At 45.3% G+C, this 26,187-nt stretch overlaps 1 protein-coding gene across 4 annotated transcripts in view; it reads right to left on the bottom strand.

The window, feature by feature from the left end:
• The window catches only part of GLT1D1 (glycosyltransferase 1 domain containing 1), a 155,452-nt gene that overhangs the window by 29,400 nt on the left and 99,865 nt on the right, over positions 1-26,187 (bottom strand). For 3 of the 4 annotated variants that reach the window (XM_024758483.1, XM_024758485.1, XM_024758482.1), the window contains one exon: positions 21,913-23,202. The exons of the other annotated variant lie outside the window; for it this stretch is intronic. In XM_024758483.1, the coding sequence (XP_024614251.1) occupies positions 23,041-23,202 (162 nt within the window). In that variant the 3' untranslated portion in view covers positions 21,913-23,040. Of the gene's footprint in view, positions 1-21,912; positions 23,203-26,187 lie in introns of those variants that run through there. 4 annotated transcript variants of the gene reach the window in all.

Raw genomic sequence — 26,187 nt, forward strand, 5'->3', positions numbered from 1 at the left:
CACAGAATTGAAAATCCACATCCTAGGAATCTTACGATGTCCCCAATCTATACTCCAAACCGCTGTACTTTCTTTTCACTGGTGTAAATTCACAGCACAGGAACAGGGTGGGAGATAAAGCAGTAAAAGGGAACTCGAGCAGAAGTTTTAAAACTCACATACCTACAGGGAGCGGAAATTAATAAAGATCATAATGATAAGGACAGCAAACACTCACATAGCGCTTTCAAGGTGCCAAACACTGGACAAATCACTTCGCATGTCATAAGCTACTGGATTCTCACAACAAACCTGTATCGTAGGTTACCTTCATATTCCCATTTTACAGATGAGGAAACCGAGGCATAAAGAGATTGAGAAGTATACCTCCTATTTCAGCTAGAAAATGGCACATCCGGGGCTCAGTTCAAAGCAGTCTGGTTGCAGAAGGCGGACCTTAAACGTGTGCAGTCAGCCAGGAGCTAGAATCCTGACATTCCAGTGTGATCCAGTTTGGTTTTCAACACTGCAGCTAACCACAGGAGTCAGAACCAAGCGGCGAGGATGCAAGCATGCATCCCCCAGAAGCAGCAGCTGAGAGTCACCTCAGCACTCAGCATCAACAGATGTCTCATTTTCTGGAAAGAGGCCGAAATTGGGATTTCTTTATGAAATGTCCCAATTTTAAAGTATTGACTCAGTTTGACTTTAAAAACGGTATAGGGCTTCCCTGGTGGCGCAGTGGTTGAGAGTCCGCCTGCCGATGCAGGGGACACAGGTTCGTGCCCCGGTCCGGGAAGATCCCACGTGCCGCGGAGCGGCTGGGCCCGTGAGCCACGGCCGCTGAGCCTGCGTGTCTGGATCTTGTGCTCCGCAACGGGAGAGGCCACAACAGTGAGAGGCCCACGTACCGCAAAAAAAAAAAAAATCCCTTCCAAAAAAACGGTATAGATCACATTACTACCTCTGAGTTAGAACTAGTTAAGACAATATGATGCTTGAAAAGGTTGACCCTAACGTGGCCAGCATCTTTGTGATTCTTTTACATCCAGCCTGAAGAGCCCACCCAGGTTCACTCTGTTTTGTTTATCTATTATTGCATAACAAAACCACACCAAATGTCAGTGACTTGGAATGAAAATGGATGGCTTACTTTTTACTATTATGTATTGTTATTATTAATTGTAATATATGATACAGTTTATGAAGTATAATTTATTGTAATGATTTGTTAATTATTATAATTGTTGCTCCGGAATCTGTGGCCCGGCTGACCTAAGCCATGCTCACTGACTGTGGCTGGGCTCACCCACGTATCTGTGGTCAGCTGCGGGCCGGATGGTCTAGGGCGGCCTCAGCTGGAATGGCTCTTCTCTGTCCCACCAAGGCTCTCATCCTCCAGCAGGCTAGCCTGGGCTTATTTACACAGCGGTTCTGCAGGTTTCTAAGAAAACGATCAGAAGCATGCAACACTTCTTGGGTCCAGACTCAGGACTCATAAGACACTGGTTGTGTTGCATTCTATTGGCCAAAGCAAGTCAAAAGACCAGACTGATTCCCACCCAGGGGTAGGAAAACAGACTCTTGATGAGTATTGGCAAGACACCGGGGTCAGCTTTGCAGCCCTCCCACCTCCTCCTTCAGGGCTCCTCTCCTAAACCATTGCCGATTGTTTTAATGAAAGACTGTCTGGAAAAACAACAAGTAGCCTATTAAAGGGCTTCCCTGGTGGTCCAGTGGTTAAGACTCTGAGCTTCCACTGCAGGGGGCATGGGTTCAATCCCTGGTTGGGGAACTAAAATCCTGCATACTGCACAGTACAGCCAAAAAATAAATAAAAATCTAAAAAAAGAAGAGCTGGGCTTCCCTGGTGGCGCAGTGGTTGAGAGTCCGTCTGCCGATGCAGGGGACGCGGGTTCGTACCCCGGTCCGGGAAGATCCCACATGCCGCGGAGCGGCTAGGCCCGTGAGCCATGGCCGCTGAGCCTGCGCGTCTGGAGCCTGTGCTCCGCAACGGGAGAGGCCACAGCGGTGGGAGGCCTGTATACCGCAAAAAAAAAAAGAAGAAGAGCTGTTAAGTGAAATGGTTTATTGACACCTGATAAATTCCGGCTGTTCAGGCCCAGTTTTAATCTTTGCTCCTATTCCCAGGGAAATAGTCTTCTAAGGAAGCTGAAATTAGAAGCCCGACACCATTGGAGTTAATTCTATAGACAGCACTCCTTGAAAATAATGAAAAAAGTGAATAGGCTTAACTAAAATACAATTTCAGTAATGTATTAACACCATAACCCTCCAGAGAAAGCTTTTACTACCTTCTGCCTAGAATGTGTAGATTTATATTAATGTAATAAAACAGGACCTGAAACAAAGGAAGAACTACATAAGTACAAGCTATCGCTATTACCACTCATAAATTCCACAGAATCTTACTAAGAACCTACTTAGTTCAAGATGGCACAAATTTGCATTGTAGTGAGACAGGCTGGGAGCTGGGCCCCTTTGCTGCAGGGCCTGCACCTGGACAAATGTCTCCTCAAGCAATAAAATACAAAGAAGTTATAAGGGACTAAAAATAACTGCACGCATTCACAGTTGGGGCAAGTTATGGACAACAAGATACAAAAAGACCAAAAAACAAAAAAAAACCAACCGTTGCTTCTGAAGAGCTGGAGGCAAAAACAGGGTACGGCGTATGTGCCCTGCACACACCACAAAGGGGTGGGCAGACTACTTAAGCCATCCCTCCGGCCTGACCCCTGGACATACCCCTACCCTCACCCCATGTAAGGAACGGGCTCGCCCTGCCTCGGGGAGCCAGCAAGGGAACTGTTACTGGTTCTCACTCCCCCCTGCTGCGGCAAGGGCCCCAACAAAGCCTTGCCTGAATTTCTTCTCTGGCCTCTGATCAATTTGTATTGACTGGGGAAGGCCCAGAACCCTGGTCAGTATCAGTAGGATTTAATCAATGTTCTCTGAGTAGTAATTAGCTGATCACTTTACCACCTGATTCTCAAAATGACACATGCATAGGACGGACCTGGAATAAACGGATTTGCAGAAGCCAGGAATGTGGATTCATCAAATTAGCTCTATGTTTCTGTCCCCTCCCCCAACTCTCAATTTAGATGTTGTAGTAAATGGAATATGAACCATCCCCCAACCAGAAGAAGTCCACAACCTAATCCGTGGAGCCTGTGGATTTGTTACCTTTAATAGCAAAGGAGACTTTGCAGGTATGATTCAGTTAAGGGTCCTGAGATGGGAAGAAGCTCCCAGATCATCCAGGTGGGTTCAGTGTCGTCACAAACTCTTACAAGAGGGAAACAGAAGAGTCATAGTGAGAGATGTGAGGACAGAAGCAGAGGGCAGAGAGTGAGATTTGACGATATTATGCTGTGGGCTTTGAAGATGGAGGAAGGGGCCATGAGCCCCCCCCCATGCTATATGCACCCCCATGTTTATTGCAGCTTTATTTACAATAGCCAAGATATGCAAGCAACCTAAGTGTCCATCGCTAGATGCATAGGTCAAGAAGGTGTGAGATACACACACACACACACACACACACGCACACAATGGAATACTACTCCACCATAAAAAGATGAAGTCTTACCATTTGCGACAACATGGATGGACCTTGAAATAAGTCAGATGGAGAAAGACAAATACCATATGATTTCACTCATGTGCGGACTATAAAAGGAAAAGAAAAGAAAAGGGAAAGAAACCAAACAAAAACAAACACACAGATACAGAGAGCAGAGTAGTAGTTATCAGAGGGGAAGGGGCAGGGGAGGGGAGGGCAAAATGGGCAAAGGGGGTCAACGGTATGGTGACAGACGGAAACTAAACTTTTGGTCTATTGAGTAACTCCCCAGTTTCTCTCTTTTCAGGATCTTATTTCCCCAACCAGGGATTGAACCCAGGCCCCCTGCAGTGAAAGCACCGAGTCCTAACCACTGGACCACCGGGGAATTCCTGGAAACTAAACTTTGGGTGGTGAGTACTCTGACGTGTATACAGAAGTGAAAATATAATGTTGTACATGGGAAATGTATATAATGTTATAAACAGTGTGACCTCGATAAAGTGTTACAAATTCAAAAACAAACAAAAAAAAAACCCGCCTTGATTCCTAGGGAAATTCAAACATATTTTTAAAATTATTTATTTGGCGGCACCAGGTCTTAGTTGCGGCACGTGGGACCTAGCTCCCCGAGCAGGGATCAAACCCGGGCCCCCTGCATTGGGAGCGTGGAGTCTTAATCACTGGACCACCAGGGAAGTCCCCCTTCAAACATATTTTTAAAAGGTCTGTTTAAAAGACATAGTAGGCGGTGTCCGTGTAACATTTCCATTTCATATTGAATCCAAAGAGAGGAGAAGAAAGATAGCTTCTATAAGCCGATGGGCAACATTTCTCTGTGAAAGTCTTAGAGATACGTGTGCATGTGTGTGCATGTATGGGCATGTTTGCACACATAAATTTCGATGGATCACTTAACGTTCGATTGAAGTGACTGCTTCTCATTTTATTTCCCCAGGGCCCCAGTAATAATTTGGGCCTTTCTGTGGCACAAGTAATCTCTGAAAATGGTTCAGACCCCATCAGATGTCAGCTAATGCTTGATCAAATTAAGCTTAAACGATAAAATAACCTTTATCTAGAAGGGTGATTACGCAAATCAAAGATGTGTCATGTAAAGGGATAGAAATGACATTGCTTCCCATCTCCCTAAAGGCTTGGTAGGTCTAGAAATAGGTCCTTATGCCTGGGAATGTGAGGCATGTGGCCCTCTAGAAGATAGCCCCCTGTGAGGGTAGGATGCTTGCCTTCTTGGTTCATGGCCAAATTCCCCAATGTCTACAACAGTGTCTGATCCATAATGAATGGTCAAAGGTTATTTGTTGAGTGAACAGATGATGGATAAATGCGTGAACCCCATTCGAGGCAAACCTGGATGAGATCAGAATAGATTGTAGTTGAAGGCATGGAGATAATAACCAAGTGTCCATCGTGAAAGAACAAATCATGAAAAGACACACTCACAAATCAATTAAGAGTGAAGTGGTAAATAATGGCTCTTAACAGCGTGCTTCAAGAAGTTTGCCCTGACCATGCAGTTGGGCACCTAGATAGAGCTGTCGACTTTCTAACGACTGGCTTCTATCCAACCCAAAAGAACAGAAGAAAGAGGAATACTTTCCAGAATGATGAAATTACACTGGACAGCTTAATGAAAAAGTCTTGGTCCACTGAGGCATTAAATGGTTCGTTTCCACATGGAAGCCTCCATGGCTTGTGACAAGCTCTTGACAAACTGTTTCTTTATTTTTTCATGGAAGTGTTATGGGCGATAAAGATTAACCAACAAGATTTTCCCCAACTGCAGCCTTGTTGTTTGAGCTTCACTGCTCACCAGTGAAGACAGCCAGGGGCAGAACAAGAAAGTCCAAAGATGGATGATGCTTCCCCATCCAATAATAATGAGGTATTAATTATATGCTTCTGAAACTGCTCATATAGAAAGGGGGCTAGTTTCTTTTTTCCAGTGTAGTTCACCACCACTGCCTTCTACCAGGAAAAATAAAGCCCCTTCTTTGGAGGTTTTCAAATTCTAATAACTGAGGTTATGAAATAATGAGAGATTAGCTCTGCGAGCTCAGAAATCATCCACGTTTGGCTAATTCGTCGCTCCTGGGCTGGTCATTAAATCCAGAGGTGACTCTGGCTACCTTTGAATTGAAGCTGGCATCCTGAATGCCTGCAGTGAATCCACTGAGCACACTTGCTTCCAAATGTCAAGATTTCACAGGGTAGGGTCTTAGGTGGATTTGACACAGGCTGACAATCTGACAGTCACAGAACGGTTAATTTCAATTAGGTTAATTTCAACATTGGCCATACTGATCCTTTACACACCACCCCAGAGTTAACTGTAAAGTTGACTTCAATTCTCCTCCGTAAATCTTCTCAGGGGCTTCCCTGGTGGCGCAGTGGTTAAGAATCTGCCTACCAATGCAAGGGACATGGGTTCGAGCCCTGGCCCGGGAAGATCCCACATGCCGCGGAGCAGCTAAGCCCGTGCGCCACAGCTACTGAGCCTGAGAGCCACAACTACTGAGCCCACGTGCCACAACTACTGAATCCTGTGTGCCTACAGCCCGTGCTCTGCAACAAGAGAGGCCACGACAATGAGAAGCCTGCGCACAGCAACAAAGAGTAGCCCCCGCTCGCCGCAACTAGAGAAAGCCCGCACAGCAGCAAAGACCCAACGCAGCCAAAGAAAAAAACACCAAAGGAAAAAAAAAACACCAAAAAGAAGAAGAAGAAAAAAAAAAAACCTTCTCAGATTAAAGTCAGGTGCTGGTCTGGGTATGAAATAAACATTTCCACTTTCAGCCCTAGGGCACCGTATTTGAAGTGTGTCCTTCCTCTGCGTCCAACTCCCCCTTCACTACCATTTTATTAACTACTTCCAAGAAGACTAAAATACAGCCTTAAGCCAGAGGCCCATGAAATACTTAAATGAAACATAGTTTTTGTTCTCGATGAAGATTTTTAAGACTCTTTCTTGAAGAGATAGCTCCAGTGAGACATCTAAGAAAAAGAGGGAACGATGCCCTTCATTTCATGCCGTGGCCTCAGCTAGTTTGTTCCAGAAATCACATGTTACCATCTCATATTAAGGTTTGGATCTAATGGGAACTCCAGACATAGTCACTGAAGGATGGAGATGTCAGGGCTTAGCGATTATTTTTCCTGCTTCATCTCTTTTATTATTTAAAAAAATATCATTTTTAACCTACAAAAATAACGTATAGTCAGTTTGGGAAACTTGAAGGCCACAGAAAAAACACGTAAGAAAGTAAATGTTAACCCTAACCTCCTCACCCAAATACACGTGTGTGAACCATTACAGGTTCTGGTTTACGCACATATGTGTGTAAGTTTTAATAAAACTGAGATCATACTCCACATACTAGGGTGCCTATGTTTCCTTGTCAAGTCATATCATTTATACTATAATTTCTAAAGGCTGCACATTATTCCATGTAAAAACTATACAATAACTTAATTAACCGATCCATTATTTCTGAATATTTGCATTGTTTGAAATCATTGGCCATTATAATTAACACTGTGATGGATTTACCTTTCATATAAGCTTTTAATCATCCCTGATTGTGTCTTTGGGATAAACTTCTGAAGGTGAAATTGCTAGGTCAAAGGTTATATTTATATATTTCATTCTATATATACATATATATAAAACATCATGTATTTTGTAAATACAATATTGTATGTATAATTGTAGATAATTTTTTAGTCTTAACTATAGATAATTTTTATTACAATTAATAATGTACATAAATAATAATTTATATTTGTGTATTTGGTTATATATAAATAATTTTAGATACAAGGACTTCCCTGGCAGTCCAGTGGTTAAGACTCCGTGCTTCCAATGCAGGGGCTGGGGAGCTTAAAAAAAAAAAAAAAAAAAAAATTATAGATACAATTTACCTTTAATTATAGATAATTATAAATTATAATTAATGAAATTAATAGGATAATTTTATTTTTAATTATAATTTTAATTATTTTATTTATATATTTACAAATACATATAATTTTAGAACTGGTTATAAATTTATAAAATATTTAATGTATAAATGAAAATAAATGAATTAAATATATACTTATGCATGGATTTAAGTACATATTTAAGTATACATATATTAAAAATATCTATTTCCTGCTAGTGGCAGGAAGGAATCAGTACAGCGTCATTTCAGTGAGATGCTGTTCTGTGCGCTCTGTGTGTATACATTTATCTACATATATAGGTACACACACATACAGAAAACCAAACGGTCCTCAAGAAAGTTTACACCCGTTCCACTCCCAGGATAAGCACATGACAGTTGGATGATTTTTTAAAGTGCTCACATCTTTAGTGGGGGCTTTGATGCTCTCCCTTCTTCCACGAGACCAGCCTCCTGATCCCACATGATCTCGCGGGATCTGGTGTCAAATGCCCCGCCCTCCACCCACATTCCCAGAAGGTCGCCTGTGTCTGTGCAGGACACCATGTACACTGCACAACTCTGGAGCGTGCCACACACATTACGGTCTATAAAAACAGAGGCCCTGTATTGGCTTATACCTGGGTGGTCTTAAATTGGCTAAAAATTACACGTGGTGGTGGAGTGCGTTGAATTGGGCCCCCAAAGATATGCCCACCTGGAACCTTGGAACATGATACTATTGGACCAAGCATCTCTGCAAATGTAATTGAGGTGAGATCCCAAGATAAGATCACCCTGGATTAGGGTGAGCCCGAAATCCAACGAGTGTCCTTTTAGAAGAGAGAAAAGAAGACACAGTATATCAGTCTGTTCAAGCTGCCAAAATAAAATACCAGACGGGGTGGCTAACACCACAGACATTTATTTTCTTGGTTCTGGAGGCTGGGAGTCCAAAGTGAAGGAGCCACCAGGGTTGGTCTCCAGGGAGACCGCTCTTCCCGGCCTACAGACGGCCGCCTTCTTGCTGTATCCTCATGTGGCCTTTCCTCTGGGCATGGGGGGAGCAAAAGAGGTCTCTGGTAGCTCTTCTTTTCCTTATACGGACACCAGTCCTATTGGAATAGGGCCCCATTCTAATGATTTTATTTTTTCTTAATTATCTCCCTAAAGGCCTTACCTTCAATATACAGTCACATTTAGAGTTAGGGCTTCAACATATGAATTTGATACAATTCAGTTCATAACATAGAGAAAATGCCCTGGGAAGATGGAGGCAGAGATGGGAGTGACGCTACAAGCCAAGGAACCTCAGGAGCCACGAAGGCTTGGCTCAAGCTTAGAGCTTTTAAACTTGACCTTTCGGTGCCCTGTATTCATGACCTTCCAGACTTCCAAGCAGCCTCGATCAGGAGCAGCACGCAGGTAACTGTAAGAAGTCACTGAAATCCAGCTCAAACCGACAGAAGCAAAACAGAATTTATTTTAAAGATAAGGGGTGTCCCTTTAAACGAAAGGACAAGAAACACAGAACAACCAGATTCTGGAAAATGAACGCCTTAAACTCTCTTTCTCTCTCTGTCTCTCTCTCCTCATTCCACATTCTGCTTGCATTTTTCTCTCTTTCCATCTCAAAATTCTCAGGGGAAGATTCTGATTGCCTATCTTGGATTGAATGTTCATTCCTGGACCAACTAATTGTAGCCGGCGTTAAGAGTTCGGAGGAGGAGATTGTGTGTGTGTGTGTGTATGTGCGTGTGTGTGCATACGTGTGTGTGTGCACGTGTGTGTGTGTGTGTGTGTAACTGATTAGGACTCAGACATGTTACAAATCTGAACATTTATATATTTAAAATAATTTCTGTCAAATTGCAATGCAAATGATTTAGAGAAGCCAACCACAATAACTACACTTTTACCTGACCCTATTTTATAATTCTTAGAATTATAAAATAAATTAATAATATAATATAAATAAATTAATATATTAATTTAAATTAATTAAATTTAAATAAGTTAAATATTAATATAAATAAATTAATACTATAAAATAAATTAATAATATACAATTCTTAGAATTTCACTGACTGCATAGACAATCGATTCCTCATGTCCTTTAAACTGGCTTTGATTTCCCGATTCCCTCATTAATGTGTTAAATGAAGCCTGACATAGTCTCATGTGTAGAATTATGTTTTTAACACCTTGGAAATTCTATTCGTGATATTACCCATGCCCGTGGATTAGGGGTCGCAAGGCTAGTAGGATTATTAGAGAGTTGTGCAAATGGGGGAGCGGGTAACTGCAAAACACCCATCTCCGTACAAATTCGCCTGCGTGTATTGGGTTGTCATCAGTAAAGGTGGGGAAGGAAGCCCCAGCAAAGAGAGTTAAAGGATGGGGTGGGCACCTGGGGAATTCTTTCTCATTTCCTGCACAGGTGGGCCAGTGGCAGGGATCTGACTTCACCCTGACAACTAAAAATTGTCACTTGCACTATTTACAGTAGCCAAGACATGGAAACAACCGTCCATTGACAGATAAATGGATAAAGATGTGGTACATATATACAATGGAATACTACTCAGCCATAAAAAAGAACGAAACAATGCCATTTGCAGCAACACGGATGGACCTTGAGATTACCATACTGAGTGAAGTAAGTCAGGAAGAAAAAGACAAATACCATATGGTATTGCTTACGTGTGGAATCTAAAACATGACATAAATGAACTTCCACAAAACAGAAACAGACCCACAGAGATAGAGAACAGACTTGTGGTTGCCAAGGGGGAGGGATAAATTAGGAGTTTGGGATTAGCAGATACAAACTACTATATATAAAATAGATAAATGACAAGGTCCTACTGTAGAGCACAGGGAACTATATTCAATATTCTGTCATAAACCATAATGGAAAAGAAAAAAACTGTCACTCGCCCCCTGGCTCTACAACGATGAAGGCACTGGCCACAGCAGCCGCTGACCTTCAACACCCCCTGAAAGGAGTTCAGGGTGGAGATCAGGAAGGAGGCCCTCGGTGCTCTGGGAAAAACAGGCAGGACAGCCCTTCAGATAGTTTCAGGAGAAGATTATATGGGCCTAACTTCTTGCATCTTCTCATCTCTAGAAAAGCACTAAAATCCTTCATGATGACGTCAGCTCCTCGTGACGAGCAGCCACCTTCTGCCAAGATGTGTGCTTGACCACACGCATCCCTTCACCAAAGTCACATATCTACCGACTTCTTCCCCCACCCCCCCCGCCACCTCTTTGGAGCAGGTTCTCAGAGCTATCTGAGATGCTGTCTCCTGGGCTACAGTCCTCATTCTGCCCCAAATAAAACTCAACTCACAACTCTCACACTGCATTTTTTTCAGTTGACAACTCCATCGCTTTTTCTGACTAGGAGTTCAGAAAGATTTTGCCTTCCTAAGACATATCGGATGATATTTACATTCTCTCAAGCAACAACAGTTGGGACTAAATGTGGAAAGTTGTACGTGGTCGATGTAACTCTCTCAAGCCATGTATCCAAGTGTGGGAAAGATCAGCTGTCTTCTTTCTGGAAGTGTCACAGGTTGAGGTCCCCAGGAACCAGACCCTGAGATGGAGACTGTCGTGGAAGAAAAGGAAAAGAAGCGTCTGGAAACACAGAGCTGCAATGCTCACCCAAAGAAGGACTCATCCCCACGGAGTTGTCCAAGGTAGGACAGGAAGGTTGGGCCTCCACATCCCACATCAGCTGATCCCTGCACTCAGGGGGCCCTCCAGGAAGCTCTCTAACTTGGGCCATCACCAGACAGGGCTGAGAGCAAGAAGTCCTCCCTCCGGATGCACAGTATGAAGGACATATCCCAGCATCTGCTGTAGCAGCTTAACTTAGATGCCATCAGGCTCTCATTCTGCTGGACAAAAGAAAGACCCGACCGCTCACTTCCGGGGAAAGTTGTCATGTCAGCATTTCCTCTGCCTCTTTTTTTTTTTTTTTTTCTTTTGAAAAGGCTTTATTAAAACGTTATAATTCAATTTAATTTAATTCAGGGACTTCCCTGGCGGTCCAGTGGTTAAGGCTCCACGCTTCCACTGTAGGCGGCGCGGATTCAATCCCTGATGGGGTAACTAAGATCCCGCATGCGGCGTGCCACAGCCAAAAAGAGAAGAAAAAAAAAAATCTGCAATTTTATTTAATTCACCAAGTAGTTTCTGAGTACATGCTTTCAGCCACACACTGTGCCATGTCCTAGGGAAGAGACGTGAATGAAAAATTGGTCTTCTTCTCAGGGAATGATCGATTTAAAAATAACTTATAATATAAGGTGATAAGGACCACAACAGAATTAAGTACAAGGACCAGAGATAATACAGAGGAAGACATAAGAATTGCACCTGATAGAGGAGGATGGAGTAGGGAAGCTTTACAGAAAAGTTTGTTTCCTCTTTGATCCTCAGCATCTAGAACAGTATTACGAGTACTTTTCACAGGCAAGTTGAGGTCGAGTTTTATGGCTGTATTAGTTTCCTGTGGCTGCTGTAACAAATCACCACAAACCGGGTGCCTTAAGAGATCCTCTGCCTCTTGACGCCTCTCTTTCCTCATCTGTATAATGTGAGTCACAAATAGACTTGTTTCTTAGGTGTATTGCACAGATTAAATCCACAGAAAGCACTCAGAATCATGGCTGACCCATGGTGAGCTCTCTGTAGCATGTGGTATTATTATGTTTTTTTGCAGTACGCGGGCCTCTCACTGTTGTGGCCTCTCCCGTTGCGGCCGGACGCACAGGCTCAGCGGCCATGGCTCACGGGCCCAGCGCTCCGCGGCATGTGGGATCTTCCCGGACCGGGGCACGAACCCGCGTCCCCTGCATCGGCAGGTGGACTCTCAACCACTGCGCCACCAGGGAAGCCCGGTATTATTAATATTACTATTATCTTGCATATCAGGTTTAAACACAACCATTTCAGGGTTCCCCCTTCCCCTTCCTTTCTCCCCCGGGGCCCTGACACTGAAATATGGTATTTTAACCATATTTCTAGTGTTACCGAGTCCAAGCTCGCTCTGCGCACCGCACGACAGGCTGATGAATCGGAGATGAGGTGTTGAGGCAGGGAATGTGACTTTATTCGGAAAGCTGGCAGACCGAAAAGACGGCAGACTAGTGTCTCCGAAAAAACATCTCATCTGGGTCCGGCTGCCAGTTTCTTTTATAGAATCAGAGAGGGAGAGGCGGTGAGGAAGTAAAGTAAAAGGGCCACCAGTCCTGCAAAACATCTCCTGGAATGGCCAGCCTCGGGGAGGAGATGTGTTAGTTTCTTCTTTTCTGCAGCCGTTCCCAAGCGGGCAGGGTTCCCTGAGGCAGGCCATTATGTACCATTATAATAGTAAAAGCAGCGAAAGGTTACAATGATCCAGCGTGGAGTCCGATTTCTCTCTTCCCGGTTACACTTGCTTCTGTAAACGTGATGCTTTCACGTCTGCCCTGCAGGCACGTGCAGGACATGCCTTGTTCGGGACACCCCAGTGATGCGCCTGCGTCACCTTGCCTCGACCTCCTGCCCCCGCATCTTGCTCCCCACTCCTGGGGAGGAGTCCTCGGCCAGGAGCATTATTTCAAATGCAAACCAACCAATCCAGAGCCACGTCCCAAATCACCTGTCTTGTGGGCTTCTCACACTCAGGGCCACTGTGCCCGTCCTACTCCCCAGGGGCCGAGTCCCTGAGAAGCAGAGGCAGTCCCTGTGCCCCAGAGCTCCTGCAAGTATTCACGCTAGCCCAGCCCAGGGCCGCGCACCCTGCTCGGCACGTTCCTTCCCGTGGAATCCGCGACAAAGGCTCCCTCTGTCTCCTCATGGACCCTGGGGCTTCCCTGTGGGGTCCTCAACGCACAGTGTGCCCCTCCTCTTGGGAACTGTGAGTAAAAAGACTGTCTTTGAAATGGCAGCTGATTTGCTGCATTGCTACACCTCAAATTTTCCATGAATACGCTGTGTTTTAGAACAGGGGGCTTCCCCTCCAGCTCCGAGACCACTGCGGGGCAGGATGCAGCTCTGGGGCCCACCACCGGCCAAAGCTCCGCGAGGGGAGGGGTCTTCGTGCCCCGGTTGCCAGGTCCCTGCATTTAGTTCACCCCCAGGCGGGGCGGAGGCGGGGAAGGAGGGCAGGTGCATCCTGTTCCACGCGTACCCAGGCTCCAGGCTTTTCTCCCAACACTTCCCCCGCAACCCCTAAATCCCTAGCCTGGGCCGACTTCCCGGGCCCAGGAGTCTTGACTCCCCCGCTATTTTCTTTCCAATCTGATAATGAAAGCACAGACACTATGCCTCAGGTCCTTCGGGACTTTGCTTCTGATACACTGTCCAGACCTTGTCTTTTGACCGGCAGAACGTTTCTCTCTCTCTCAAAAACCCCTGCTTTGCAATTCAAAAGCCTTGGTTTTCAAGACGGTTTTTTTCTCTCTCCTGAAATTCAAAAGGCTTCTTAGCAGCTCAACAGCAAGAATTTGACTCTTTCGCATCTGAATTTGGTCAGGCAATGCCCATCTCCACACCCAAATGCAATAAGCTCAAAATGGTCTAATTTTCATCAAGAATGAACGCATATCTGTGTGTGCGCATGCAAAAAATATATACTTAGTCAATATATTGGTATATTATTCTGCCTCCAAAAAATAGAAAAGAAGTTTGCATAAAGGCAGCATCATAGCTTATGAGGTTATCCGGTGAACAGCTGTTTCCAGGCTACTAGAAAAAAACACTCTAAAAACAACAAAATCTTATTTAAGACCTATTGATCAAGATTCCATCTCGGTGCTACTTATCAACAAAGAACGATTCTTCTATGTAATTCATTCAAAATAAACGCGCTGATATTAAAACTTAAGTGAGGAAAAAAACGCTTTTTCCTCTTCCCCCTTTGGTTCAGTGGCTCGGATGCTGCAAATCTGAATGACAAAAGACAGATGAACAGGAAGAAAAGGCTCACAGAAATGAAATGAAAACCCTACAGAGGTGCTCAGACCTGGAGACTTATATACCCTTTAAACAAAGGGCAAGATATTTGTGGAGAAGTGACAAGACAAAGGAAGAGGGTTTTGAGATTCTAGGGGCAATGAACTGTGGGAAGGTAAATAGACGGGGAAACGAATGGAAGATGTTAGTTAGTAACGTTTGTTTGTGCAGGCCCGTCTGGGTACTGACTTTAGCTCAAAATAATCCGTATGCCAAAGTGACACATTTAGGGGTCGCATATTCTGCTCCTTTTCAGTTCCCTTTGACTTGGGTTGAACACTTGTCTAACTCGCGTGCAAACCAGATTCCTTAGAGTCTAGCTGACAACTAACTGCGTGGAATATGGAGATAGTCCATATCTCCAACTTGTAGTGCTAGAGAGAGACAAGGAGAGAAAGGGGGGAGACAGAGAGAGAGAAAGAGAGGGAGAGAGAGAATGAGAGAGAGAGAAAGAGAATGGGGGGGCAGAGGAGAATGATGGGGGGAGAGAGAGAGAGAGAGGAGAAAATGCTCTAAGCAGCCCAGCTGAGTATGCTTCCTGACTCCATCCCTTTCCAGCCCCGTGACTCAGGACCAGTTTCATAGCCTCGGTTTCCTCACCTGTTAAGTCACCGGGCTGGTGCGAGGATTGAGATACTGCAGATAAGGCACTGTCAAATAAGAAGCAAATCCTGACTTAGTAAAGAGGAATTTTATTGGAAAGGATTCTTGAGGATTTCTCGCAACAGAGAGGACCCTCTGACGGTAACATTTGCAAAAGCATCTCGTGGGTTTAGGCTAAGTGGGTTTTTATTTTCTAGGGAGAGTACACGAGGCTAGAGAGGGCCGGGTGTGGGGAAGTGGGATGATGGCAGAAGGCTGTGTCCTGAGGCCAGCCTATCGCGGGTGGTGGCTTTGATGGATGGGCTGTCTGCTGGCTCAGGCTGAGGCTGGACCAGAACCTGGGGAAGGAGAGGTACACACGGGCGCACCCCTGGGTTCATGTAAGTCATGTGGGACAGGGAAGTCCTTTGCAGTAAACCATTTCCCTGAACATAAGCATGTGGGAGCATTTCTTAACATCTGCTGTTTTCCAGGAACACAGGGCTCTGCTGAAGTTGCGTGGCACACTGTACCCAGCACACAGAGAGGGTCCAATTAATGTTTGTGATTACTGACAGAACTGGAGTAATGACACCATTTTAAGTCATAAACGCGGCTGCTTTTTCAAGCACTTTGTGTATTTTCATCGTTTATATACCCACTGAGCCTCTAAATGCATTTAGACATTGGAAGAGACAGGATAGAAAAGTATAGGATGTAACAGAGAAGAGCAAGCCTGACTCACGTGGGATCTATTCCTTTAGCTTTAACCCCCGTGTTCTGTTGCCTGTGCTGAGTCAGTGCTGGCTCTGCACTTTTTGTAAAAGAATGTTGCCTAGAGCCTGAAATATACAGGAGAGCTCATTCTCAAGGCCCTGACCTTTAAAGGTATAACACTTTTCTACCCATATAGAGATAAAAAGTTGCAGAACAAGAATAACATTTGTCTTGTTGGAGGTTTATAGGAACGTGGTGACCTGACCTAGGTGGACAGATGCAAGAACAAAGGATTCCAGCACCAGGAAGTGTGCAGCAACCAGCCACACCCCTCCCCTTTTAGTGTAAAACAAACCTGAATTCTAACTCAGGGGAGATGGCTCTTTGGGACACTAGTCCACCGTCTTCTCCATCTGCTGGCTTTTTGAATAAAGTTGATTTTCCTTGTCCTACACCTCCTCTCTTGATTTATTGACCCGTTGTACAGCGAGCGGTATGAGGTTAGACTCGGTAACAGAGAGGAAACCCATCTTAGCAAGCGGAAATCTATCAGATCTTTAGACTCTGTGAGCTGTTTTTCCAACTATTTCTAAAATGGAGAAATTTGCACCAAATACCAAGTCAGAAAGCTAGTCTCCTACTATTGCTTTGTGCCTCACTCTCTGGCTTCTTGCAAATGTCTGGTTATTCACCTTTCTGATTTGGGGGAAATACTTAGCATATTTTTACATTAGATGCTAAAGAAGAAACTCCACTTTGAAGCGTGACTCTCCTTACAGCTGAGGCTTTCTGAAGACGGCAGAATGAGTTCAAGGGCTTCTACCGAGAAAGGTAGGACGATGTTAATTTTTTTGTTTTTCTTTTGTAACTTAGCAGAATTGTGTAATTTGGGGGGAAGATACTTCTCTCAGCCTGGATTTTCAAGGACTATTAATGAGTTTGAAGAAAGAAGTACATTGTAAAATAATCTCTTTAAAATAGACTGTGGCCACAGATAAAGATGAAGTTAATTTTTAAAATTCCCCCCGCCACACACACACCTTTTTTTGTATTCATTTTTTACCAGAAGTTCCTTTAGAGTCTAACAAAATTCTCTTAGAAATTAGCTGTAGCGCCTTGGATGCGGTTTTCATTCCAACTTGTGGGGTGTCACTGCCCTGTGGGTCATGTTCTCACTGACTTTTGATCCTGACCCCTTCCTGAGGGTTGGCTCATCGCTCACTGACTGCTTGTAGCAGGCATCCATCCATGTCCGCGGGAACAGTTAAGCCCAGTAGGAAGAAACCCCCCATGAGGGCAAAGAGTGTTCACTGCTGTATCTACACCAGGGAGCAGTGCCTGCCTCAACTACTGCAAGAAATACTGGCGAAAGCTATGGAAGCAACCTGAGTGACCACCCACAGGTGAATGGATAAAGAAGATGTGGTACATGTATACGACGGAATACTACTCAGCCGTAAGAAAGGATGAAATTTTGTCATTTGCAGCTACATGGATGGACTTGGAGGGCATTATGCTAAGTGAAATAAGTCACACAAAGACAAATACTGTACGATATCACTTATATGTGGACTCTAAAAAATACAACAACCTAGTGCATGTAACAAAAAGAAGCAGACTCACAGATAAAGAGAACAGACGAGTGGGTACCAGTGGGGAGAGGGAAGGGGGAGGGGCAATATAGGGGTAGGAGATGAAGAGGTGCAAACTACTAGGTATGAGATAAGCTACGAGGATATATTGTACAGCACAGGGAATATAGGCAATATCTTATAATAACTATAAGTGGAGGATAACCTTTAAAAATTGTGACTCACTCTACTGTACACCTATAACTTATATAATATTGTACATCAACTATGCTTCAATGGGGAAAAAAAAGAAATACTCGCTGAATGAATGGATGAATGGTTAGATAGATAACATGAAAAGGGAATGGAACAAACCCCATTGGGAAACAGGGAGTGCTTCTAGGGATTCAGTTCTCTATATAAAATGAGAACCATCTCATAACCAGACATTCAGAGGGTGACGTTCTTCAACCTCCCTCCCTGGTTCTAGCACTTGCCTGTGCCCGTGACTTAATGGGCAGGGCTGTAAATACACAACCGAATATGCCAGACTTGTGGGGAGTCTTTGCAGATAATTTTGACCGTGGAAAATTTTTGTTCTAAACACTGAACCGAAACACTATGCATGTTGCAACTTCATGACATCTTGTGTGTGTGTTTTTAATATATATAAATTTATTTTTATAAATTAAAATGTATTTATTTATTTATTTGGCTGCACCACGCGGCATGCAGGATCTTAGTTCCCAGCCAGAGCTGGAACGCGGGCCACAGCAGTGAAAGCGCAGAGTCCTAACCACCGGACCGCCAGGGAAGTCCCAACATCTTGTTTTTCAATGCAAATTCTTGCTTCGTTTCAGTCAAACTCTGGCTCATGGATCATTTCAGAAACGATTTCTACAGTATTTGGGATCTTGGGGAGAAAGAGATGGGCTGTGTTGGGATGGCCTTCAAGGCTTAATGAAAACCTTGTGGAAGGCACTTTTCTTGGCATTAAAAGGTTTTCAGTGATTAGTAAAAGGTAGAATGGCTGTAACGACTACAGAATCTAAAACCAGTTTTTCACAGTGGCTACTGACTGCAAGCTGCTCCAAACAGGCATTCTCCCCTTCTCTCTCTCTTTTCTTTTTTTTTTTTTTTTTTTTTGTACTTTAAATATTTCACTCCAATCTCATCTTGTTTGCATGGTTCCATAACAGAAGTCAGATATAATCCTTATACTTTTTCCTCTTTAAGTGAAGTGGGTTTTGTTACCTCTGACTTCTTTCAGGAATTTTCTTTATCTTTGACCTTCTGTAGTTTGAATATGATAACCCTAGGGGTATACTTTTCTGGCATTTACCCTGCTTGGTGATCTCTGAGTGTCCTGAATCTGTGGTTTGGTGTCTGACATTGGTCTTGAGAACTCTCAGTCATTATTGTTTTCAAATATTTCTTCTGCTTCCTTCTCTCTTTCTTTTCCTTCTGGTGTTCTCATTATGTACACTATACTTTTTGAAACTGTCCCATAGTTCTAGGATGGCCTGCTTTGGTCTTTCGTCCCCTTCTCTTTTATTAATAGACCCTTGTTTTTAAACTAGGCACATGGCTGCTGAGAGAAGAGCCTGCAGTCTAAGCTTCCCTTGCAACTGGGTGTGGGCATGGTATGTACTCAGAAACAGGAATTGTCCTGAAAGGGAGGAAATAAATCTTTGCTCCCACCTTGCATCTTCCTTCAGTCTGGAATTCAGGCATGGTGGTGGAGCTTGGGCAGCCACCTGACACCATGAGGTAGAGATGGCCACATACTGAGGATGGAGGGGTCTGAGTCCCTGACCCCGGGAAACACCATCTGTGCTTTGTTAATCTCTTTACGTGACAGAAGAAGAAGATGTATTCATCTTCTGCTTCAGCCACCGTTGTTCTGGATTTTCTGTCAGCCGTACCCAAGTGTTCATCCTAATTAATACCCTCGCATCCAGTGTCGAGTTGACCCCTCTTAATGACTGTTCCACATTCAAAGTGTTTAAATGCCAACACAATGTAAATCAAGTAAAAAGTAACAATCGCAAACCTTGCAGAAAATGCAGGATTTCCCTGAAATTGATGAAAAGGATTTTGGAGAATTACTTGAAACCCAGGCAAATGAGGCTCTGACAGGACGGAACCAGATAACGAGTGACCGTAAGTAAGCATGATGACAGGGCAGACGCTGCCAAAGAAAACTTCAACATCAAAGGAAGAAGAGAAGCTCTGGGGAATACTGATGAAATCCCCGTGGATGGTTTTGTTTACTTGTCGGTGCGAAGTATTTCTTGGCCCTGCGCTTCGAGTTTCAATTCTACCTGCAGAAATAAATCTTAGTAAACGTGAGACCAATGTAACCTATCTTCTTAATGCTGGGATTCATTTCTGAATACAGAGTCACAATCCAACTTCTTCTTTGATGGTCCTTCTTTTCTATGAAATTCTGGTCCGTATTCAAGAGGGGGGTTTCCAGTCAGTAGCGGTGCATGGTGGCTGCACGTCAGATCAGGGAAGCTTTAGGTCTGGGTACCTCCGACCCCAAGACTCTGACGTAATTGGTCTGAGATGCAGCCCGAGCACTGGGCGTTTTAAAAGCCGAGGCTGGGAACTGCTGCTTTACTAAGTGGCCTCCCTGGTGAGGGTTGGCTCTGGGTGGGGAGGACTTCCTGTGTGTCATTCCACATCAGTCCCCTGACTCTCCAAGGGGGAGACTGGGTCAGAAAGGGGAAGGGAGGCTGGGGCATGGGGAGAGCCAAGTGAGAAAGGGAGGGAAGGAGGAAGAAGACAAGAGCTAGCTTTCAGCATCTCATGAGGGCTGCAGTAAACGAACTGCAAGGTCAAGTACCAGGCAGCTTCAAGGGAAGAATTTACGCAGCTGTGCTAACTATTGTTACCGAGGATGACACCGAAGTGCAATGAACCCTTGAAGCCACAATGCCTGCTGAGGGTGCAAACGATTCCCACATCCCATCCGTAACTGAAGGTGAGACCAGCTAGCAGCACTTTCTAGGTCTGCTGGCTGCGCCAGGCATCAGGCTGGACCGCCTGTTCCCATGTGCACGGGGAGCCTGCTTTTGGAAACCTGAAGATACCCGATAAACCTTTCAGATCAAAACGATGCTGTTGTATTTAACTTCGCTGTGAGAGTGTGGGGAAAGCGTGAGGAGGGTTTTTCCGGCAGAAGCTGTAAGCCAGGTGTGAACACCGCCTCTTTGCTGGATGACACCATGCTATATGAAATGCATCTTCCCTCCACATGTGAAGGTTATAGTATCTTAGTTCTATCTGGAAATGGATTGTTGCAGTCCTCCACACCTGTACATCAGCAAATTGGAAACTATACACAAAATGTTTAAAGTTGACTTTAAAGTTGACTGAGTATGAAACTGAGAGCGTCTAGAACATTTATAGAAAAGCATGTTTTTTTTTTTTACGTCTATACTTTGGTATTAAAATAGCAATTGCATTTTATTTATTTATTTTTTTGTGGTACGCGGGCCTCTCACTGTTGTGGCCTCTCCCGTTGAGGAGCACAGGCTCCGGACGCGCAGGCTCAGCGGCCATGGCTCATGGGCCCAGCCGCTCCGCAGCATGTGGGATCCTCCTGGACCGGGGCACGAACCCGCATCCCCTGCATCGGCAGACGGACTCTCAACCACCGCGCCACCAGGGAAGCCCAGCAATTGCACTTTAAACCCCTCTTAATGAGATGCTCCAGTGTATCTCTTTTTGAAGTGCGGGGACTAGAGGCTGTGGAGGGTCTGTTTCTGGCAGGACAAGGCTCACAAAAGAAACACACCGGGGCTCTTTCTCTAGAGCGGATGGTGACACTTTATTCATTTAAAACCAACACGCCCTTCCCCAAAGGGCATGCAGCATGTGTGAGTGTTTCTATAAAGACACGAATGAACGATGCTGAGGCTCACTGGAGCGAAGCACCTACCATGTCATTCAACCAGGACGAGAGCGGAGCTTCCCGACCACCAGCGTTTTACCAACAGCAGCATCAATGGCTGGTACCCGGGACAACACGCACGCGGCCTTTCCCTAGGCTGGCATCGCTGATTCCAGACTCAGACGGAGCTGTCCACCTGGAGTTTGGACTCTGTTTCTCCCTCCCTCTCTTCGCTATGGCCACAGGGGAGCCCCGACCCTAGTGACCCTCAGATGCCAAAAAAGGGGGGACTGTGAGGGGTATTGTTAGCAGGACAGCAAATCCTGGGTGCTAGGAGCATCTTCGGGTTCCAGGTAACTGCCTTTGGGAAGGGATCCTGTTCTGAGACTGAGGCGTAGAACGACTCAGGAAGGGACATGGTACAGAATCCATAAACGTGCTGTTCTTATCCCCAAGTCATTAGAGTTTAAGACGTTCGGTCTGAGGCTTACTCTTTTAAAAACAAGATGTAGGTTTGGTCGTTCACAAAAATAGGATGGTTGGAAAGAAAAGAGTCCAAGATGTCGTGACGTCTGAGGCAAAGATGATGTGGATCCCTCCTCCCCACTCCAGGGCCTGCAGGTATCGGTCCCTCCTCCCCACTCCAGGGCCTACAGGTATCGGAGCAAACACTAAGGAAACGCTTCTTCTGACGGGCTCCGAGCCACCTTCGTCTCCTCCTTCTGGACCAGGTTGTTTCCTCACCTCACATGAGAAACGGAGCATTTCGCCCCCAGGTGCTGTCATGGAACGTCCATGAGAAAGCAGGGATTTCAGGATCCAACAGAGGCCAAGGAAAACAAGCACAGGGTTTGGGGAATGCAGCACCGGTGCAGCCAGGACGTCCTTACAGTGATGACGACACTTGGTTAAACTCGCCTCGTGATGGATAAGGTCAAGGGGACCCGAGTGCCGGTTCTGCGACGGGCTGGAGGCTGGTGACCAGATTGACACTCATCCTTGATGACCCCTGATGCTGGGTCCCTGATGCTGAACCCAAAGAGCCAGGCTCCAGTATTTTCCAGGCCATGGGCGATAATGGGCTTTGTTCCAACTGGTTTTCAACCCAAATTCAACCAGGAGGCGGGTGGAGCCTGTGGGGGGAGCAGGGTTGGCCTGCTTCTTTAGAGCACTCCCCGCTCTTTCAGTTACATGACTGATTAGGTCAACTCATGCACAGCACTGTTTCCAGCGTTTAGAGAAGGAAACCTGCAGAGCCTGGGGGACCAGCCGCACATCTGTCAGGGCCCCAGATCGGCTTCAGGGTCTGTACCACATAATAATCACTGCCAGTAACCCTCTCAGCCAACACGTCTGATTTTTGCTTTTGCTCTTTGAACAGACGGTGATGGGTTACAGGTCATCAGAAGACAGGGGAGAGGGGCCTACCCTTCCCTGTGACGGCTTACAAATAAGCCCCTACTGTCCCTAGAAGTCCTAAAGCAGCTAATCAAACTCTCTCCCTGATGCCCCTTAAAACCAGTTACCCCGCCCCAATTAGTACTGCACCTCCATGAGGACTGATCGGGAAACACATCTGGGCTGTTACCTGGAAGCACAGAGAGGTTCTGGATGAATCGCCTTATGACAAATAAATCTACGGTTCCAATGAACCCGGCTTGATTTCGACTGGATGGCCCCTCTGCCCAGAGCCCTGTCCCTGCGTGTCTGCCCAGGGCTGAGCATCTCACGGCACCAGGCACGCCCTTAGTCCTCACTGCTTCCCTCCAGCATCCTGACCAGGTGCCCATAGGTGTTTCTCTCCACCTGCCACGAATGGTACATTCTCACATACTCCCTTCCGTTGGCCACGATTTGTTTTTCTAACGCCGGATCGCCCCCCAGTCTCTTTGCCAGCAGAACAAACTCCTGCAAAGAAGGGGGTGGAGGAGAAAGAGAGGTAAGTAGCTGGTGGAGGGGGGTTGCAAACGCACCCCAAAGCCCGCGTCTGCCTTTGCTCCCGGTCCGTCCTTTGCCCGCCTACCGTATTCTGGAGAAAAGGGCCTTCCGGAAGGATGCGCGTTAATGCAAACATTGGGACTGAGTAAGAAATTACACACACACACGTGCGAGGGTGAACATCGTGGAAAAATACTGTAGTCATCGATTACGCTTCCCCATCTTTCTTCCCTAGATTGCTCAAAGCTACTGTTTCTCACAGTAACTGAGTCCTTACAGTGACTCCACAGTTAGAGCCACAGTTTCTTCCCTCCTTTGTATCAGCTGAGATATGAAGTCAGGTCTTACTCCAGAATCTGAGCTCCTCTATTCTAGACAACACTACCCCTGCCACGTTTGTTTTCCATTGTGCTGATCCTTTCATCTTTCCTGGGCACGGAGTGTGTCTTCAAATCGTGAACATCACCTGGTGGAGTGGACAGGGCCAGGCTTCCACTGGTTCAGATCTGGGTTCAAATCCTTCTTCGACACATAACTTAGCTGTGTGGCTTTGGGCAAGCTAGTTAACCTCTCTGAACCCTACAGTGATCATCTCCAAAGGGGCAGTGGGCACTGGATGGGTAAGCCCCGCCCTGCCCCAGACTCCCCAGACTCCACTCCCAGGCTCCTTCACTCACTCCATGGGTGAAGGAGGGGAGAGGGGATTTAACCAGCCTGGATTTGCTACACTTTCCTTCTGTTGCTTCAGAGGGAGGAACTGTGCTGTGCTCTATGTTTACTGACGCTTGCAGACGCTGATGCAATGAAAAAGTGGCCACTTTCTAATATCAAAGCCCTTCATAATTGGAAAGAACTAGAATTCATTTGATTGCTAAAGAGTATTCAGAGCGGGGAGGGGAGCACGCATTATTTATTATATTTGCACATAAGTCAAAGCAGGGCTCACCAGCCAGGAGGCCTGCATTTAAATTCACACCCTACCCTTCACGGGAGCGACGCTGGGTGCGTTCCGTCACCTCTCTGAGCCTCGGTCTCTTCATCTTTAAATGAGGAATAATTACAGTACCTGCTTTATAGCGTGTTGACAGGATTCAATGAGTTAACACAAAGAACTCAGGGCAGCGCCTGGCCCAGACTCAGCTATCGTTTTTGTTGTGATTCCTAACCCGTGTAAATTCCAGTCAGTCAACAGTACCTAAGACTAATACACAGTGCTTCGCGCCATTTACGAGCAACGCCCGCGTATTCTCAAAATTATCGTTAATTAAACGTTGGATGATTTTTATAGCTAGCAATATAAAAAGCAATAATCACGATGGAGGGGAATTACATTTTTATGTAGTATATATACGCTTTATGGTAAATTGGTGTTCTTTTTCTAAGAAAAATGTAACATTTATTCCCATCTCGTAGGAGAACAGCGTTCTTATTAAAATTATTTGAGAGGCTTATAGCTTTGGTACAGTATTTTATGATGCTGGTCATATCTTTGATTTATCTGATGCAGATACTTTGGCTAAAACCCAACCCCGCTTATGATTTCTATAGAATATATGACCGTTTTATAACAGAATCCTGAACGAGAGCTTCTAGGAATAGGATGTGATAAAGAGCACTTTTTTTTTTTTTTCCTCTCTGCATGGAAGACTGAACAAAGAACTCTGACTTAAACAACGCAACAGAGAGTTGGGTAAGGAGTGGGAAACATCTTGGCCATTGGCATAAAACCCTGGCTGGGTGGCTGAAAGAAAAGAAAGAGAAGGAAAGAAAAATCTCACTCTTGAATTGTAATAGTCACTCCCTGAGGCCCTGGGATTATTTTCTTCTGGGCTAAAACAGCTCCTCAGCGACAACTAAGGCAGTACTCTGAACACACGGGTGCGGACAATGAGAAAAGCCCGTTGACACAGACTGTCATTTACTGTGTGCAAGATGGTGGCCGCAGTCCCCCATCCTTGCATGAACGTCTCTTTGAAATAGGGCTCACCCACTCCTCCAATAAAGGGGGAAGGAGGTCTGTTTCCCCATCTCCTGGATCTGGGCTGGCCCTGGAATTTGCTTTGACCAACAGAATAGGTCAGAAGTGATGTAGTTTGACTTCCAAACAAAGCTCCCAAAGGTCTAACAGCTCCCACTCTCGCCCTCTTGGAGCCTGAGGCCACCCCATAAAGGAGCCTGAGGTAGCCTGCTGGAGGATGAATGACCACTTGGACTGAGATGCCCAGCAACCACCCGTACCAGAGACCAGACACTCATCCAGTGGACCAAAGGACCATGTCATAAGAGCTGTAGCAAAACTTCCAGGAAACAAGTACAAATGCCAATTCATCATCATCCCAACCAAAACCCAAAAGGTTTTATACAACTGTCAGCTGCAGAACACGCCAGAACACCCATCAGATCTGATCACCAAGTCTTGACTGGGGGAGGGGAGGATTCATCATTTATGTGATTTAATGATCTATTCTTGAAAATTACTCATGATAATAAGTTATGAGGCCTTAAAGGGTACACACACGAAAACAAAAGAAAACAGAAACCAAGTATTGGGATTCCACATCTTAAGAGAGTTTAAAAACAGACGTAGGCACTGCCCTAGATCAGAGTTGGAAGCTCAAGTGCCCAACGGCTCCCGGCTGGGAAGGCCCGCAGTGCCGAACCCCGGCTGCCTCAGTGAGTAGGGGCCTCCACTTGTTCCCACGTTTGCTGTGTTTTTCAAGAGAAGTCGAAATTTGGCATATTTATGTAAAAGCACTCCATGCTAAATACCAACAACTAATTCAAAATTTTAAGTAAACAGCAAACTAAACAAAACATGTGTGCAGACCAGACCCACCCCAGGACCACAGGTATGCAAACAACTGGCTTAAGTTACAGATTTCTAAAGTTAAAAAAAAAAAAAAAAATCGGGCCTTCCCTGGTGGCGCAGTGGTTCAGAGTCCGCCTACCGATGCA

Source organism: Neophocaena asiaeorientalis, unplaced genomic scaffold, assembly GCF_003031525.2.
Source record: "Neophocaena asiaeorientalis asiaeorientalis breed wild unplaced genomic scaffold, Neophocaena_asiaeorientalis_V1.1 scaffold77, whole genome shotgun sequence".
NCBI classification, from domain to species: Eukaryota; Metazoa; Chordata; class Mammalia; order Artiodactyla; family Phocoenidae; genus Neophocaena; species Neophocaena asiaeorientalis.